Source organism: Protopterus annectens, chromosome 5.part0 (assembly GCF_019279795.1).
Source record: "Protopterus annectens isolate FY-2018-M chromosome 5.part0, PAN1.0, whole genome shotgun sequence".
NCBI classification, from domain to species: Eukaryota; Metazoa; Chordata; order Ceratodontiformes; family Protopteridae; genus Protopterus; species Protopterus annectens.
Window position 1 is genome coordinate 1,391,462,721 of NC_056735.1, and position 18,855 is coordinate 1,391,481,575.

Genomic DNA, 18,855 nt, shown 5'->3' on the forward strand with positions numbered 1-18,855 from the left:
ATGGACCTTATTGCTCACTTAGATACCACAACCTTTTTCAGTTCAAATGCTTATAAAATGGATGGATGTATTTCCAATGAAGATTTTGACAACGGTTTTCCAGTACTATACTATACATGTGGATACATCAACCAGACTGTCTAAGAGGTGTCTCTAATGACTTCCCAGATAATTTGTCATTGTCCAATGAAGCCCTGCAGAAAGAACTTTAAGAAAAAAGTAAAGTGTCAAATACCTTCACTGGTAGACTCACTACCTACAAAAAAGCAGCAGGTGGGGCAAGAAATTCTTCACTTGAAACTCCAAAAACAAAGTGACAGATACTTTGATAATCTCACTATGGAAAATATGGATAAGAAATTTGCCTCATATCAAAGATTTCTCCCTCAGCCAACAATGTCTAAAAGTTTTGGGGCTTTTTACTTTCTGCAAAGTTTGATACTATGGAAGTCATGGCAGAATTTGCAACAATTTATGCCATGAGATGCCTACCACTGTATTGACAAATTTGTTGCCTGTTCTGTCTTATCGGTTTTCTAGCAAACCCAGCATAATCTAAAAGGTTCTGTTAGTTCATCACGAATGAGATATTACACTGCAAAATATATTTTGGGCAAAACTATTTCATTATTAGAAAGTAAGAAAAGTTGTGATGTGGTGGAACACTGTTCCACTGCAAATACGAAAATTAGGAAAAGACTGAAGATTTTCTGTGCTGATTGCCCTCTGAAGCCTCGGTTTTCAAATGACCTTGTAGAAATTCAAGGGTAAACCCAAAAAAAAGGAACTGCAAAGAAGCCTCTGTAATGGCAAACATCTTGTTGCTGAAAAATGTTCAAATGAGTCAAGAAAATGTTGTAATTAGGCTGCCCAGTAGATGACTTACCAATGCCACACATTTTTATTGCCAAACATTTGTTGATATTTTATTTTGAAAATCTGCCATTCTGACCTGTTGCTGGAATGTATGACAACCCTAAGAAAAATGCAAGACATAAAACTGCATTTTGAAGAAAACACTAACTAAACTAACTGATTTACTTACCAGTAACATTTTTACAGGAAGCAGGTAAATCAGAATCATCCTTTTATTCTTCTGGCTGGATCTGTGGCAGTGCTCAAAAGCAAATGACAAAACTTCTTCAGCTACAAATAAAACGAAAATTAAATAAATTCCTGTTTTTCTATTCTGAAGTTCCACTACCTTTCTACATTCTGAATAAAAGCTTTCACTAGTCATAAACGCGTAATGCAGTTACACAAAAAGGCCACAACATAATCTAAAAGGCTCTTAGCTAGCCAGCATGAGATTCACATAAAACCTGTATGTCTTTGCAGACCGGGAAGGTCCGACTGGACAGACCCCATTTTCAGTGGAGGCCCATGGAGAAAAGCTCCACCACCTTTATCTTGAAGCAAATAATTACAAGACAGGTATATACAGTAAAGTATTTACATCAACAATTATAAGTCTATATAATTGTTACGGCTGTAAAATTTAGCAGAAATAAATGGATCGATACTGCAAAAGGGAAACATTACTGTAAAGAAGTTTAGTCTTCTTACACTTCAGTAAAGTAAGGTTTGCAAGAAGTTCAAGATACCTAATGAAGTTTATTATAAAATTATACAGGAAGGGAGATTTTAGTATTATTTAGGTTTGAAAAGACTTGGAGAGATATAAGTAAGTAAGTTATAAAATTATGTAGGAGAGGATGGAAGATAGTAGTATTGTACAGGAGGATAGTGGCAATAGCATGTGACAGAGTACAGCACACGATTGGTTCTATTTAGGCTGCCTGCTCCATATTGGTGTATAACTTAGGTATACAGAGGATGCATGAGAAGGGGAGAGCAGTGGATGGGACAGTTGTAAAAAATGCAACACGAGAAGTGTTGTTTAAGGGGGGTGAAAAGGGATGTATTAATGGAACTGCAGGAGGGAAAGTTGTTAGGGATGTAATGATTCTAGAAGAGGGGGGCAAAAAGTTAATAAGCAATAATAATTTTGTTAATCTCAACCTGGTGATGAACATGAGCATGACCAAGATTATGTAAGGTACTGTTTCAGCTGGATTTTACAGTTTGGACATCTGTTAATCATTTTTACTTGTGTATGGATGTTGTTCAAGAGTCGGACATGTAACAGGAATACAGTCAGTTCCCTGATGAATTATTTGTTTTAACAGTGTTTAGTAGAAACTTATCTCCGGAACAGAGGTCCCTTGGGGGAGGTTCATGGCTATATGTTTTTAACATAGGGCATTGTTCAGTAAAATACATCAGTTTGTACATGTGCAGTGTTGGTTGCAAATGTAACTACTTTGTTGTAACAGGAGGCAAGTCTGAATTTTAGTGTGGAGTTTCTGTTTGTTAGTTTAAGTGAGGCACATAAGAGGGCTGGAAGTAAATAGGATGAGGCTATGGCGTTTCCTGCTGGGTCTGTAAGGTACTGGTTTTCCCTGTACAGGTAGGAAAGTTTCTGGTGGGTCTTTTTAATTGTTTGAAGAATATGTTGATCAAATTTAAGACTGTCATCTATTATAATACCCAGTAATTTAGTCTATGACACTACCTCAATTTTAGTATTAACTGCATATGTAACCAAGAAAAATTGTTTTTGATGTAGATAATGTTTTGGGGGAACAGCATCAGTTTTGTTTTATTAAGGGGTAGGTTTGAATTTTTCAGCCAGGTTATGATTGAAAAGAAAGACTTGTGGGTGATTTCTTGTAGTCTTGATATTATAGGGGTTCTACATATTAAAGTCGTATCATCTGCGTATTCTACTATATTTGCTTTTGTTTATGGCAGTGTTAAGCTCGTTTATGAAAATATTATAAACAAGGAGTCCTAGTATAAAGCCCTGAAGGACACCTATGGTACATGGAAGAGAGGAAGAGCGGCCCTGATGCCATTTGACTGTTTTTTTTGCCTTCCAGATAGATAACTAAGAAACTATTTAAGGGAGGATTAAGAGAGACCTATAGAAGAGAGTTTAGAGAGTAAATGTTGGTGTGATATGGTGTTGAAAGCTTTGGATAAGTCTGGGAACCCAGTTGGCACTTCGTTATGATTGTTCCTATGCTGGTTTACAGTGCATGTGAAGTGGGCAGTGGTTATGCTGTGGTAGGGTCTAAAACCATGTTTTGTTTGCGAAAGCAGATTATTTGAATTTAGGTGATGTAAAAGCTGCACATGAATACATTTTTAAAGTACTTTTCATAGGATGAGAGGATTGCAATGGGCCTGTAGTTATTAAACTCTGTAGACGTGCCACCTTTGTGTAAAGGTATTATAATGGATTTTTCTAGGTGGAAGAAACACGGTTTTCGGATACAGATCTATTTATCAAGATACAGACTGGAAAAGCAATTGCATCTGCAGCCATTTTTAAGTAATCTGAGGGGAGTCGGTCAGCAGCTAGGGTGGTTGGTTTTTGCTTATGTATATTTTTTTAATGGTGGGGGTAGGTACTGGGCTAAAGTCAAACAGCTGTGGATATTTAGCAGATGCTGCTGGTACTGAGAGCCAGTTAAACTGCATGAGAACTGAATCAGTATTATTGCTGGATGTAATGCGGTCCAGATGTCCAGATGAGTTTTGGGTTGTTTTGATGTTTATTTTGGAGGGTGTTATATAACGTGTTTGCTTGTCAAGTTTTACTTGATATAGTGTCCTATTCCTTAGTTGCCTGAAAAGTTGAAATATATTTTGTGTTCTATTTTTCAGCGACTCTTTCCAGGCTTTGTCATGCCATAGCAATAATTTCTTAGCTTCTTTTGTTAGCTATGGTGCAGGACTGGATTTGACCCTTTTAGTATGTATTGGGGCATGGGTATTGAGGATTTTTAGGAATACCTCATTGAAAGGTGAGGCAGCAGAGTCTATGGGCATAGGGTTTAGTATTTTCTAGTTGTATTCTGTTAAGCATTTGACAGAAGTGTTTGTCAAAGTTTTTTGACTTATGAACTTTGTTGTAAATTGTATGTTTATCTTACATATTGTAACTTCTGAGAGCATAAGTAGGTAGATGGCCACTTAGGCTGTCTGAAAAGCTACTGGCTGCCCTAATTTTGTTGGGCCTATTAGTAAGAATCCAATCTAAGGCAGACTGCCTGCCAGTACTTTTGTGGGTCTAGCGACTGATGTAATTAACTGTGCAAATCCATACAGGCTTAAGGAACCAGAAAGGGTGCTGTTATTATTAATCTGCCAGTCTACATTTAGGTCTCCAAGTATTATTGTTTCATTTTCTATAAGGTGGGATATCCAGTACAGGATATTTTCCACAATGGTAATATTTTTAACTTGGTGGGATATACATGGCTACTAAAGTGTTTTCCTAGCATTGATTCTGAGATGTGGATTAAGGAATTCCGCATTAAGCTGTGGTGTCTCCTGTGCATATGCAGTTATCTTTAAGGGATTCTTATAGATTATGGCTACTCTGTCCGCACAATTATTTTCCTGTCAAGCCTAATTATACAGAAACCAGGTGGGGTAATTTATTTTTGTAGCCATGATTATGTCTGGGGAATATGTGGCAATGCAAGCATGTATGGTGTGGATTTTATTGTATATACTTTTAAGAGTGATATTTAGTAAGAGAAGGCTGGAACTGGAGGATGGGAGAGAAAAGAGAATGGTTCATTTAATGCTGTGTTGTTATAGTATGGGGTTTCTGCTGTTGTGTGGGGCCAAGGCTTGGATGAATGTCACCAAAGTATGCAGCCAAGTGCATTCGTACTTCAATTTTACTGGATTTTGTATAGTAAAATATTTTGATTTAAGATACCTATATCTGAAAAAAATCTAAGATTTACTAGTACAGTGTGGATACTGTGGTGAATGACAGACTTGGTAACTGTTGGTGTAGTGAGTATGGGTATGCAGGCCTATTAATTACATTTAATTGGGAGGTGTGGTAGTTAGTAAAGAGTGATAGTATGCTGAAGAGGCATGCTAGTAGGTTTGAGTCACAGCTATTTTTTATAATTTTGCTAATTTTGTTGAAGGTATTAGTTTGCACTGTAAAATGTTACTGGGCAAGAGCAGTTCTAGTTACAGTAGTGCAACTTCTAAAAGGACAAGTTGGGTACCAGCACTTTAAATAAACGAGTCACACTCTAATCATACGGCAACTTTGACTGGGTTATATCCTGATTGCTTAGATGGAAAGATAGGTTGGAAGAAGTGTAGGGGTGGAGTTGGGATGTTTTAAATGCAGCTGGGGGAGACATTGGGTTAGGGCAGACGAGCAGAGTGAGATGGAGCACAGTGAGGCCCAACCACTGAATCAGCAAAGCAACGGTGTTGAGAAAAAAATAATCAGTAAGCTTTAACTACGGCAAAAGGTACGAAGGTTTCCAGAGACAGCTGAATAGAGTAAAACAGAAAATGAGAGGAGAAAAGGAGAATTACAGGGAGCAGTACAAAAGCCCAGGAACACTAAGCAGACATGTACATGTGTGGTTAAGTATTGAGAGAGTTAGCTGCAAGATACTGTAGTAAAAAGTAGAAAAGAAGGAGCGAGTATACTGAAAAGGAAAGCAAAGTAAATTGTCCTGCATCAGTAGGGGTGGGGGTGATGACAAGCTATCCACTAACAGTTATTTTGGACTACACACAATCCTGTTAAACTGATTGCCCATTATTATGGGCTGTAGTATACACTAATGGTATAGGTGTTGTTGGGGGTTTTATGCAGCCACATCCTCTAGTGCAGAGTATGCACCATATAGCTACCTACTTCAGATGAGTGTACATGGACACTCAGCTGTCCTGTTGTCTGATTCTACAAGCTGCAAGGCTTAGCTTATGTTAACTTCACTGAATTCCACATACATATCTACTTTGACTGCAGACACACAGTACTTTCAAGGATGGACTTCAGGCTTGGGTGATAGTTCCTATGCAGCCTGTGCACTATATTAGCTGGGAATAGTTTGGTCAGCATCAGTGAAGGAGTACAGATGGCTGAAACAGATAAGAGAGGCTTAATTAACTCAGATGCTAGACACTGTTATGGTAAATATACTGCTATGTTTGAAGAATTCAGTTTAAACTGAAAAAAAGCAGAAAGGAACAGACTGTGCTTGTTACCAGATCAGACCTCCAAAATACCTTTGCAGATACTTATGCAGCACTGCCAAAAGGGGAGTCAGAGGTCCTTATGCATACAGGAGTGCTAATTAGCAAACGTTTACAGTCCGATGGAACAAGATACAAAAGTGCACAACAGGGTAGCACAGTATATCTAGCAGTCATGTCTGTTGCATCAATCCTGCCATTAAACCTCATCTGTCCTTACAAATAGATGCAACAACATCTAAGGTCTAGAGGTAATTCCTACCTATAGGTTAATAAATCACAGCTGATCAGGTCAACAATTAGTATAACACAAACTCTACAAATTTCACAATGCAACAATAAGGGTGAACATCTTATAGTCAAGTCACTTTATAAACCTATATTACGAGGTTTCATGCCTGCTGCCTAACATTTTCCTGTGTCATTTGCAGCACTATTAAACTAGCACAAAATGTATGTGGTGAAAAGAGGGAGAAATTCTAGCAGATGTCACAGAGTTTTCTTACAACATCTCATTTAAAACTCTACATCTGAGTGATGCCTCCAGGTGCATCTGCAGTTAACTCCTACTGACGACTGTAGGAGTCAAATATTGCTTGTTCATATTTGCATCAATAATTCCAAAACCATGCTGTGTACAAGGCTTTAAAAGTTTTCATCTTAAAGCTTACACAATGGCAAACTCAACTGTGTTAATATTTGACCTCTGTCTAGTGCAGGTAACTAAATATTAACTGTTGTTTTCATGATATTTACATAGATATAATGTTCACATTTTTCTAAATATCTCAACAACCAAGTAACACAGGCAGAACTCCTTAGCCTCAGATGAAAGCTCTCAGCTAGATGAATAAAATGCTGCAGACAGTGTGTGTGTAACATCAGTGGTCGCTGAGATACTGTAAGTTGTTTACAAAATATTACAAACATAATAGTTACTATGTTTACTGTGGCATAAAATTCAGTTTAAGGCCCAGAACCTAAATAACACTACCACTATAAAATAGTGCTGAAGAGTTTGCCATTTATACCTGTTTCATAACCCCATATGGTTTTAAAGATATGAACATTTGTTTGAAATGTGAGGACAATTTCATTGTCATAAGGTTTAGGCTCTGCCCATTGGAAGTTACAGTGCAAACTTCCAGAGTGCCACTGGAGGGAGTGAGCACAGGAACAAGCAATAAGATGTTTTTGTCAAAAGCATACAACACTAGCACTAAAACTTTCTCACTTTGGAGAAATGCAGTTGAACAAAATAAACATTAGTATATTTTTACTTTAGTACACTGCCCTGGCACCTCGGCATTTCGTAAAAATCTACTGCCAATCATTAGCGGACCTGAGTTCTGCTGTGGCGACCCCTTACCGGGAAAAGCCGAAAGACAAACAACAACAACCTTTTAAAGATAAATACAATAAAAAACTGTTAACATAATAAGGAAACTTCTAACAGTATAATTAATTTTAGCTTGTGCTGTTTGAATGTAATTTGTGCTCAGTTAAACACATTCATATAAAGACAATGTACTAAATCATTGAGTTAAGATTTTACAAACATTGCAACACATTATTATCTGTAACATTGAGCATGAACTAGCAACTTTTATTTGATATAACTATGTACTAGCTGCTTGTGACTTAACTGACATAGGTCAGGGGGTCCAGACAAGGGAAGCTCTGATTGTACTAACAGCATCATATACGGTTATGATATATATCAACACTGCATAGGCACAAAATGACTTCCTTCTATTAACTAAACTAAAAGCCAAATTAAACCCGGAAAAACTAAAAGCAAAAAACACATCAAGGTTTGGTAATAATACACACTATACTGTAAACACATATCCACAAATTAAGATATGAAGCTTTCTTCTTTGATGGTACTGTTTATAACAACTTATTTTTCTAGCACTGTAGTAGCTAGGACAAAGTTTAATTTTTCCTTTACTTAGGTGTAATCTAAAGGTCAATTCTGAAAGCTGAATGGCATTGCAAATTCCATTTATGCAATATATCAGTCCAAAATAGCTGAGTGTCCTTACTTGTTATGTACTAAACAATAACTTACAAAACCGAATGTCCTTTCAGTTTCATGGGGAAAGCATTACCTAACACAAACATATTTAAACTGCCGGATCAGTAAGAAACATCTGCATTCTCTAGAACTACACTGCAATCTGAAATGCTTCACTGCAAAATGTAGCAATGGCAGAAGCTGCAGCAGAAGTGGAATCTCATATATAGATAGGTTCATAAATTCACACTAGGCTAACTGCCCTTGTGGGCCATTTTAAGCCTAGCCAATTACCCCATGTGAGAATCAAACCCTGCACCTTGTGTTCATAAGGTAAACACCTTCACCATTATGCCAACCTCCCACTTTCAATTAATTTATTTTTGGACTTGTGTAGCAGCTAGAGACTGATAATAGAGTGTAGTGTAGTATATCTGCTGAATTTTTTAGTCACAATGCTCCCTAAGCTTCAGAACTTTTGAAGTGAAGCTGTAAATTAAGTGTAATCACATACCAGTTAGAGTGCATGGAGAAAACAGTTACAGAACTTCAGGTTTTTGTTTGAAGTAGTAAAAAAAACAATTGCATGCCAAATCTTCACTTAAAGTTATGATTTAAATACGTGACTCTAACAGGTATAGAGACACAAAAATATAAATTGCCTTTCGTTTCATTTAGAGTATGTGAAGCAAAAGCTGAAATATAATAATTAAGAAAAAAGTTCACAATGAATTAACAGTTGTATCATTAATGAAATGGAGGGAGTGAAGCAGATAACCTACTTATATTTGTGGAACATCTATCTGATGGCCGGCTTCCAGTGAAATTATAACCTACGAAACTGACAGTATTCATGCAACATTCCAAAATGGAGTACCTCAAAGTTAAAGGGAATAAGTACAAGCTGACAGACTCATCAAAAAATCACTTACGACAAGGATAGGGTAATGAAAAATTATTCATATATGGAATACAAACATACACCTGGACCATGACTGCTTATTAGTGTTAACTGCATTCTGGAAAAAGATGCTACGTCTCTTAAAAGAGCTGAGTAGTAATGGCATACATTCCCTGCTGCAGTACTACACTCTATTATCAGTCTCTAGCTGCTACACAAGTCCAAAAATAAATTGAAAATCTTGCTCAGTTCATATCAGATATAATTCTATCATATCAGATGATCTGTGAGTGGACTTAAAAATGCTTAATATTGAGTGTACTGATACTGCTTGCACTGATTTTAGCATTAAATTTGATTTTTTTTTTACCACAATTAATTTACTAGTTCTTGCTGGTAAAAAAGAAAGGTTTCCAGGTTAGTTGTTTTGTACAGAACTTTAAAATTCAGTACCAAGTCCACCCAAACATTACCCTAAACAAACCAAACTCTAAAGTAGTTTCTTTACTCACTAGTGGGAGTAGGGAGTACTGAGCTGCCTGTTTGTCCTCAGAGGAGTGGTTTAAGGCAGTAACTTGTAGTTTATTGGCCATTTTGGGTCATTTCCTGTCTTTTCCAGCCCCTGCTATAAAGCACGCTTTGGCGGGCTTTTCTGGCTATAGAGAACTCAGCACAGCTCCTCGTGGTGTCCAGCAGAGTTCCTAGAGCAGCAGAGACCAGAAAAGACAAACTTTCCAGATTCTAAGTATTTTTTCTGCATTTTCGACTTTTTAAGCCTTCGATTGCTATTTCTGCCTGTTTTATTCTGTTATTACCTGTTTTTACTGTTTTTAATAGCTTGAATTGTTTGTTGCACTTGCTTGTTTAAGTTTTGCTTAAAAGTTAAACAACAGGCTAATACACTCAAGTGTACTAGCTTTTGATAGCAATTAGTCGAAAAACACAGCATTTATTGTATTTTCTGCCTTTCTGAAAAAACTTGAAAAAACAAAAAAATACTCTTGTTTTCCATACTTTCCTAATAGTTTGTTCCAGTGATCAGATTTGCTGATCCCTGGGCTTTGTCTTAGTTCCTGTGTTTCTCCATTTTCCTTGTTTGGTCAAGGGGTAGTTTCTTTACTCACTAGTGGGAGTAGGGAGTACTGAGCTGCCTGTTTGTCCTCAGAGGAGTGGTTTAAGGCAGTAACTTGTAGTTTATTGGCCATTTTGGGTCATTTCCTGTCTTTTCCAGCCCCTGCTATAAAGCATGCTTTAGCGCATTAGCAATTTAGCTGAGCTGCCACTGTTGCACACTAGGGCAGCGCCCGGTTAAGCAGGTTTAAACTATTCGGGCTACCTAAAGTCCACTCTTCAAATTTTCCCTTAAAACTACCTTCCTCGAACTATACTACTGATCTAATCAGCGTATCCTATAACTAAAAAGATCATCTCTACTTGACTCCAAGTAGAATATTCTCTATCTGTTAAACCTAGCACTTGCTCCTACAGTACTTATTACCTTGATACGGCACTCTTATAGATAGCACCCCAAAAAGGCAAACCCCCATTTCTCGGTCACCCACGTCCCCGGAATCTCTTTTAAAGTTTTTTTGTCTAGTCCTTCTAGCATGTCGAGGGATCAGTTGCTAGTGTCCTCTCCTGCTCAGCTGGTGAATCTGGGAATATTGAGGCAATGTTACAATTGCCTCATGTACACAGACAACCCTCTCCTCCTCCCACAAAACACAAATACATGCGAGAGATGCAACTATACGGCCAAACTGGAGGCTGAGCTCTCTCAACATAGGACTGGCAAGACCAGTCAGGAGGAGAAGGTTACCACACACACTATAGACCCAGTCTCACATAGTACCATCACAACCTCAAATCATACACATAAACACACAAAGACATACTCGGAGGCTCTGATCAAAAATCTACCAAAACAGCAGAGGCCACCAAAGCAGACACCCAAACAACCACCACCTCAGAACACAACACCTGCAACACATAGACCTCACAGTCAGAGTGTCAAACAGTCACAGCCCTTAAGGCCAAACACAATGCCAGACACACTAGTCATTGGTGACTCCATAGTCAGACACACTGACGTCCCGCTCACCAGACTGAGTAAGGAGAAGGTCACAGTAAGCTGCCTGTCGGTGCTAGAATCCGCCACATAACGCAAGCACTCAGGTCTCTCAACAGCAGGTACAAATACGACTCAGTCATTGTCCATGCTGGTGTAAACGACCTGAGTCGCACCTCCTTGGACTACATGAAAAGAGACATTGAGGAGCTCTCTGATTATGTAGCCCAGGCAGGTATGACCCTGACCTTGAGCAGTATCCTACCTTCACCAAGAATGATGCCACAATACAGAGATAAGATGATCAGCTTTAACAATTGGCTTAAACTCTGGTGTCATTCAAAGGGGATCCAATGTCTGTCTGCCTGGGATGACATGCTGGACAAGCCACGCTGCTCGCAAGGGACGGCTTGCACCTGTCACCCTGGGATTCCGGATATTGGCAAAGGCTCTTGCCACCCCATAGTGCCTTTTTAGGCAAGGCTCAAATTCTAAACCTACCACCCTAGAACACAAAAAGGAAAAAACTAAGGGTAATGCTGCTCAATGCCAGAAGTCTAAATCTCAAAATGCACGCACTCGAGGCCCTTCTCAGTATGGAGAACATCGATGTCTGTGCTGTGACAGAAACCTGGTTCAAGGCTCCTGAGAGCACCCCAGCACTATCAGGTTTTACCTCATATCATGCGTTCCGGCCCCAAAATCCGGACAATACCAAGAAAGGAGGGGTATCCATATTCATCAAGGACACCCACACCTCAAGACTGGTGGCAACGCACGATGCATCGGAGACCATCCAGGTGCAATTAACCATAGGCAAGACTGCTCTGCAAATTGTAGCATGTTACAGGCCACCCTCACAAACTCAGGAACCTCACATGGCCTTCCTGAAAACATTAGAGGGATAAATGTATCACCAAACACCATCATACTAGGTGACTTCAATTACCCTAATATAGACTGGGAACACTACTCAAGCCCAAACACCCTAGCCCAAAAGTTCCTGGAATTCATAAACTCAAATGCCATGGAACAACTAGTCACCATCCCCACAAGAGGAGAAAACATACTTGATCTCATCATCACGAACATGGGAGCAAAATGTTCAACACCGGAAGTATACCCCTCACTGGTGAGATCAGATCACAAACTAATCTCGCTGGAGGTCCTCATCCCACCCCCACCTGAAATAAAAAAGACCACAGTAAAGAACTTCTCGAAAGCTGACTTCACACTTCTAAAGACTAGTGTGGTCTCCTTTAAGGCCCCCGAGCTGGCAGAAAACAGTACTCAAGCCGCTGAATCACTTACAAATGCCTTCTACCAGCACCTGCAGGACTGCATGGATAAGGCAATCCCAAGCAAAACAAAGACTCTTTGTACCAAAGGCAAGCGTCCAGTCTGGTGGACCCCAGCCATAAACAAACTCTACAACAAAAGGAGGAAGCTACTACAAGATAGAGCAAAATCCTTAAAAGGTAAGACACCCTTGATCACTATAAGTAAAAACTAAGAGCTCTCATAAAATCATCCAAAGCAAATTTTGAGAGAAAAATAGCTAAAGACTCAAAAGACAATCATAAGGCCTTCTTTAGCTATGTTAGAAACCTGGGAGGAACTCCCAGATATGCTCAGATCTAGTTCAAAATGATGTGAAGATTACTGATCCTACAGACATTGCCAACATACTGGCTGACAGGTTCAGTGCAAACTTCTCCCAAAAGGAGAGATATCTATACCAAGTGATTGCAGCCCCCAAACATCTCCAACGCCCAAGTGAGAACTGCTCTCTCCAAAGCAAAAACACAGCATCCATGGGACCTGATGGTGTCCCCGGCTGTGTGCTCCACGAACTCAACGAGGAATTAAACCCACAGCTAGGACAGCTGTTTAATCATAGTCTTACCTCTGGATACGTACTCAAGGAGTGGCGCACTGCAACTGTGGTCCCACTTCACAAAGGTGGTGCCTCCACCGACCCTGGAAATTACCGCCCATTAGCTTGACAAGCCTTATCTGCAAAGCCATGGAGAGGATCATAATGGACCTCATAAATAAAGACATAGGGAATTTGCAGACTTTGGATCTATCCCAGTTTGGCTTTGTCAAAGGCAGATCATGCCTTCTAAACTTGGTTGACTTTTTGAAACAGTCACCAAAGCCATTGATGAGGAAAGGCAGTCCATACAGCCTACCTCGATCTGGCAAAGGCCTTCGATACAATACCCCACTCGGGTATCATTGAAAAACTCATCAGCTTAAATGTTAACCCATACATCACAAGATGGGTTGCAAACTGGCTGAGTGACAGAACCCACAGGGTCAGAGTTGCTGGCGCCATGTCAGACTCAAAGCCTGTCACAAGTGGTGTACCACAGGGCTCAGTCCTGGGCCCACTCTTGTTTAGCATCTACTTTTCCAGTACAAGCAAACACAGGAGGGTTATGGCTGACAAAGTTTGCAGATGACTGCAAACTGGGCCATAGTAGAAAACACATCTGACACAGATATCCTTCAGAAGGGTCTCACAGAAACGGATAACTGGTGCCAGAGCCATGGCCTAAAGTTAAATGCCAAAAAATGCATAGTCATACCCTTCGGGAAAAACAAGGTTACCCCTAGCTACCAAATAGGTGGCAATCCACTGAGCACAGAAGAAGTTATCAGGGACCTGGGGACCCAGGTTGATAGTAGTCTGTCATTCGACACCCATGTAGCTAAAGTAGTTAGGAAGACCTTCTACATTGCCCACCTTATCATGAAGGGATTCTCATCTAGATCAAGGGAGGTCATAGTCTCCCTATACTCATCACTCATCAGACCAATGATTGAGTACAATGCCCCATTCGGAATGTATCTGACCCGACACTTGCAGCAGCTGGAGAGGCCACAAAAGTTCCTCACCAAAAGGATAAAGGGTCTCCAACATCTGTCCTATGCTGCCCGACTGAAAGAACTCCAGCTCTACTCAGTCGCCTACCGCTTGCTCAGAGGTGACCTTTGCCTAACATACAAGGCCATGTCAAACCCAGATTTGATGAATATGCTTCACCTCAAGAAATCTAGATCCGTCAGAACCACAAGGGCAGGAGACTTAAACCTCGACACGGCTATTAATTGGACGTGCTGGAGGGATAGATTCATCACCCAAAGACTCCCTATGCTGTGGAACAAAATCCCGGTATATGTGAGGCAGAGCACCTCGCTGGCCTTGTTCAAGAGAAATCTTGACCAATGGATGGGAGATCGCAGATATACCCCAGGGATTACCTCAGTGTCACTGCTCGACAGAGGCACAGCAAAATAATGGGTATAGTTCCCCATACTAAAGGGGTGGCGTAAGCCACAAAACTATGGGCTAGGCTTGTAAATGCCCTCGGGCAGATAGCCTAGTATGAACCTATGAACTTATGAACCTAAACAATTACTGTTAGCCCTGCCCCTAGAATAATTTCTGTCAGTATTAAGGATCAGCACTTACCCATAACATCCCTGGCCAACTTTATTGAGATGGGTATATTGAGACAGTATAAGAATTGTCTCATGCTGTCAGATCATCACCTAAAACTCAATCAGCATAACACAGTGTGTGAGGGCTGTACATATATCCTTGGAGACAAAACTCTCATACACAATAAACTCAGACACCAAAATCAGCAGCAGTACAGCACACACAACACCTCATCAAGGCCACCACAATACACACAATTCATCATATGCTGGTCAAAGTTCAGAATACTGAGTACCCAGCTCTCTCACCACTGGGTCTACTCTTAGGGGAGTTGCTATCAATGTTGTAATTTGCAGGTGTATTTGATTTCCCAAAGGGGATTATTATGCATTTCTTCACATTTAGTATAAAGTCATGGCTATGGCACAAATCATTAGTCTGCATCAGATCTTTATGTAGGATATCAATTTGTTTGTGGAAGTCAGTGATTGCCCCCCACTTACAGTCATCAGAAAATTTGGTCAGGCAAAGGCCATCTATATTTGCCTTGATATCTCTGAAGTATATCCCAAACAGGATGAGGCCCAGCATTATGCCCTTTGGTACTCCACTGGTGACTGGTCTCTTGCTGGATATGGAATCCCCCATTCTAACAATGTGTCCTACCTGTGAACCATTTGGTGACGTACATATTTATGTTTATGAGGTTATATAATATTCGAATGAAGTATTGTGTCAAATGCCTTGGCCAAGTCAAGTTAGGCAACATTCACCATCTTACCCTCATCCATGGGCTTGGTGACCTTTACAAAGACGTCCACCTGCCCTTGACGAAGCCAAACTGGGTTTGGTCTAGAGTATGGAGATTTCCTATGTCATTGTTAATCAAGTCCATGATCATCCTTTCCATACTCTTGCACATGAAGCTTGTCAGACTTATGTGTCAGTAGTATTCTGGATCCATTCATGGTCCCCCCCTTTGTGCACAGGGATGGCTGTTGCTATCCTCCAATCCCCTGGGACAAAGCCTGTCTGGAGACTGTGGTTAAATAGAGATCTGAATGGCTCTGTCAGATCATGTTTCAAGCTATTTAACAAGCACCCTTGGATTTCATCACGGCCCACTGATGCCAGGTGTTTAGCTTTAGACAGTACACTGATGACCTGTTCTTTTGTGATAAAAGGCAAAGGAACAGATGGTGGTATTTCAGTGGAAGTGACCAGAGGTGTTGAGGGGATGACACTTGAGCTGAATTTATCTGCCAGTAGGTTTGCTATTTTCTTTGGCTGAGTATAGGTAGTGTCATCTACAACCAACTCATCACACTGCTGAGTGGGTCCTTTAAGATTTTGTACATAACTAAAAAATGTTTTGTGGTTATCCTTTCCTTGGTAGGCTATCTTACTTTCATGTATAGCTTTCAAAGACTTGACTAGTTCACTGATTTGCCTGCTGAGACTAATGAAGGATTTTTTTTCTCTGTGGTGCAAACTCTCACTTAATTCTAGACAGGAATTTCTTCCTTCTGTTGTACAGTCTATTTATGCCAGGGGTCCACCAAGGTTACTTGCTTTTCTGGCTAGACCAGGGTTTATTTTGGTCAGGTACTGCCGTTTCTGTACAGTTAACAGGTTGTACATGGCATTCGTGTATACTTCTCGATAGGCCTCTGTGTTTTCAGGGTTAAGGGAAAGGTTTAAAATTACTTATGCCATCACTTAATAGAAGGTAATTTGCCTTGGAATAATTATTTAGGGTTTTAAAATTTGATGGGGGTTCTACTATTACATTTACTTCACAGGAGACCGATTTATAATCCGATATTACACACCGAGGGGGTGCAATGCTCCCTCATGTTTATGAGTAATTTGTCAAGGATATTTGAGCCCCTAGTGGGAGTGAAAACCAGCTGTTCCAGAACATCTGACTTACAAAGCCCAGGAATCTCTGAGCCTGCATGTCAGAGGTCATACATGTTTCCCAGTTTATGGAGGGGTAGTCAAAATTCACTCATGAGTATTGTGTTGGGATGAATGGTAAAAGATTCTAGTAACTTCAGGTATGCGGTGTGGTCTTCATGGTTCAAGGCTGGGGACCTGTAGCTAGTGATGATATGATGGAGGATTTTACCTAATGTCAGATGGGCATGGAGTAGCTTGAATGAGTCATCCTGCTTGACCAACCTAGAGGTGTGACCATTTTTTTTTTTTTTTTTTTTTTTTTTTTTTTTTTTATGTAAATGGCAACACCTCCCTTTGCTCTTTTTTTTTTTTCCTTTACAGAGGGTGGTCTCAATGTGTGATAGGCACTGTAGGCTTGCACTACTGGGGTGATTTCCACAGCCTTAAACCACGCCTCTATAACTGCAAACAAGTCAGTATTCTCCAGGGTTAGGAGAGCTTCCAGGGAGTGGTTTCTTGTTAAGACTCATAGCAGTGAGCAGCAGTACCTTCAGCTTGGCATTAGAAGAATTTGTTACATTAGTGGGTCTGTTGGTTTGGCACTGCCTAAAATGGCATTATGGGGGTGGCTAATGCCTTACCAATACTCAAAAGCCTAGTGGCAACAAGTGCAGACCATCGATGGCAAAGCAACGTGGTCTGTTCATCATATCCTCCCAGGCCAACAAACACTGGATCCCCTTGGAATGACACCAGTAGCTAAGCCAGTTATCGAAGTCAATCATTTTCTGTTTGAACTGTGGTATCATTCTCAATGAGGGTAGAATGCTGCTTAATGTGAGGCTCATACCACCTTGTGATAGGTAATCAGAGAGGTCCATCATGTCTCTCTTTATAGAGTCCAAGGAGGTACATCTCAGGTCATTCACACCCTCATGGACTATGACTGAATTATACTGGTACTTGTGGTTGAGTGACCTGAGTGTCTGCATGATCTGGTGAATCCTGGCTCCTGACAGGCAACTGATTGTAACCCTCTCTCTATTCAACCTGGTGAGGGGGGCATCCATGTGTCTCACAATGGAGTCTCCTATGACCAAGATGTTTGAATGTGTAGTGTTTCCCCTTAGGGGCTTGCCTGTGGAGAAACTGTGATGTGTATTTTTTGTGTGTGGTGTTTGGTGTTAACTTAGTTATGTTTGCATGTGGTTTCTAAGGGCAGTATATAGGAGGGCTCTGAGGTTTTGGTAAGTTACTTGTGAGTACCTCCGCAAATATGGGTTTATATGTCAAGACCTTATTTGGTGACGGCAATGATGTGCATGTGCTGACAAATTGTTTGTAACTTGATTTGTTAGTACGTGAGAGTCATGTGTCAATTTTCATAAGGTAACTACATCTCTCATACGCTGTGTACATTTGTTTCAGGATTAAGTGGTTGTCAGTATATATGAAAACTGCTACATTGCATTAGGATGCCCATGTCCACCAGGATGGCCATAGAGATAGCAGAAAAGTGCCTACCCATGGTTTCATTTTTTTTTTTTTTTTTTTTACTATGGATTAAACCAGGGAGACGTATGGGGAGATTTAACTGGACTAGGTTGATAGCACACACAAAGAATGGGTGCTATACTCAATGTGACGTGGAGCGATCCAAGGCAACGTTGCTCTGCACACCAGGGTCCATCAGATCACACATACACTTATGTTCTTGACTTGAAATGTATTTCCCTATACTATATGATGAGAGGATAATGGAGCTCTCAGACTACATGTCCTAGGCAGGTAAGAGCTTAGCACTGAGTAGCATTCTACATTCTCTAAGGATGATGATGATGCAATGTCAGCAAAAACTAACTACAATAATTGGCTTAGTCTTGGTGTCATTCAAAGGGGTCCAATACTTGTCAGTCTGGGGGGATATGATCAGAGAGTAATTCCAAGAATGTCAGAGCCCACACCAAAAAAAAAAACTCAGGAGCTTAATAAAATCCACCAAAGCCAAGTTTGAAGCTAAAATAGCAACTGAATTTTAAGATGACAAGGCCTTTTTAAATTATGTTTGTAATCTCAAAAGCACAAGCAGCAATGCGCTGAGCTGATTGTGAACGATGTTGCCTACTGGCCGATATACTTAGCTTTAACTTTACCCTTCTCTTTCCTCCATCTGACCTTCAAGATATACATGAAACTGGCTTGTCTCCAGGTATCACAAAGGACCAAGTCCTAAAATTGCTATCAATAGATAAAAATACTGCATCAATGGGTCCTGACAATATTCCTGGATAAGTTCATTGGTGTGTGCTAGGCTAATGGCCCTGGAACCTTTACAAGCCTAGCCCATAGGATTACCTTGGCATCATGCCACCCGACCTTAGTTCCCAGTGCCTCTGTTGGGTAGAGCCACTGGAGTGATC

General features: G+C 40.3%; 1 protein-coding gene across 1 annotated transcript in view; it reads right to left on the reverse strand.

Moving 5' to 3' along the window:
- PCID2 (PCI domain containing 2) overlaps nt 1–18,855 on the reverse strand; it is a 593,048-nt gene that overhangs the window by 132,231 nt on the left and 441,962 nt on the right. Inside the window, exon 11 of the mRNA XM_044071205.1 lies at nt 1,046–1,146. Coding sequence (XP_043927140.1) covers nt 1,046–1,146 — 101 coding nt within the window. The remainder of the gene's footprint in view (nt 1–1,045; nt 1,147–18,855) is intronic.